General features: G+C 67.6%; 1 protein-coding gene across 1 annotated transcript in view; it reads left to right on the forward strand.

Annotated features, from left to right (window-relative positions):
- Position 1: 1 nt before the first annotated feature.
- The window catches only part of SIX2 (SIX homeobox 2), a gene marked incomplete at its 5' end in the record, with an annotated part of 4,316 nt that continues 3,061 nt past the window's right edge, over positions 2-1,256 (forward strand). The window contains one exon of the mRNA XM_006014758.2: positions 2-477. Within this exon, the coding sequence (XP_006014820.1) occupies positions 2-477 (476 nt within the window). The remainder of the gene's footprint in view (positions 478-1,256) is intronic.

A 1,256-nucleotide genomic window follows, 5' to 3' on the forward strand; every position in this document is an offset into this window, starting at 1 on the left:
GGGCCGGTTCCTCGGTGCGCTGCCCGCCTGCGAGCACCTCCACAAGAACGAGAGCGTGCTCAAGGCCAAGGCCGTGGTGGCTTTCCACCGGGGCAACTTCCGCGAGCTCTACAAGATCCTGGAGAGCCACCAGTTCTCGGCGCACAACCACCCCAAGCTGCAGCAGCTCTGGCTCAAGGCGCACTACATCGAGGCGGAGAAGCTGCGGGGGCGGCCCCTCGGGGCGGTGGGCAAGTACCGCGTGCGCCGCAAGTTCCCCCTGCCCCGCTCCATCTGGGACGGCGAGGAGACCAGCTACTGCTTCAAGGAGAAGAGCCGCAGCGTGCTGCGCGAGTGGTACGCGCACAACCCCTACCCGTCCCCCCGCGAGAAGCGCGAGCTGGCCGAGGCCACCGGCCTCACCACCACCCAGGTCAGCAACTGGTTCAAAAACCGGCGGCAGCGAGACCGGGCGGCCGAGGCCAAGGAAAGGTACGAGTAAGTACCGCCACCCCTGCTGCTGCTACCCCGCGGCCCCCATCGGCGCAGGGACCCCGTGGCCTCGCCGCCCAGCTGCTGGGCTAACAGAGTACTCCCAGGAAAAGCCAGGCTTGAGCTGGGCTAAGAACGGGCTCCTAGGGAAAAGCCAAGTTGGAAGGGACCTTGGGCTGGGCTAAAAAAGTGCTCCTGGGAAAACCCAGGCTTGGACTGGGCTAAAAAGGGGCTCCTAGCAAAAAGCCAGGTTGGAAGGGACCTCGGGCTGGGCTGAAAAGGTGCTCCCGGGCTGGACGGGACTTCGCCTGCTCCAGGCAGGGCTCGAACCTGTAGCCTGGCGGGTGTCGGCCCCGCGCTGGGGGAGGGGGGTGCCCTGCAGTGCCGAGGGCAGCGGGATGGCTTCAAGTGCGTAGTGCCCGGCTTGCGAGGGGGGAGAAGGACAGGCAGGAGGGGAGAGGGAGCGCAGCGGGGATCCTGAGGCCCCAGGCAGGGCAGGCCGCGCTGAAAGCTTCGCCGGCTGCAGAGACACCTCCCCGCATTCCCTAGTCTGGCAGGTCGGGCGAGGGGGATCCACACAGCTCGGGCCGGGCTTTCTCTTGCACTCAAATAGGGCCGTGTCCTGCAGGCCTAGTGGGGCCGAGCTGCTGAGCGCAGGGCAGTGTGTGCTTTGAACGTGTCTTGAGCCAGGACGTAGGGGCCCGCACGGGCCCCGGGAGCAGGAATAGGGTCCGCAGCTTGAGGCCGGAGCCGCTCGGCTGCCCTGCTGCGGGGGGAGCCCCGCG

Source organism: Alligator sinensis, unplaced genomic scaffold, assembly GCF_000455745.1.
Source record: "Alligator sinensis unplaced genomic scaffold, ASM45574v1 scaffold131_1, whole genome shotgun sequence".
In the NCBI taxonomy this organism is placed as follows: Eukaryota; Metazoa; Chordata; order Crocodylia; family Alligatoridae; genus Alligator; species Alligator sinensis.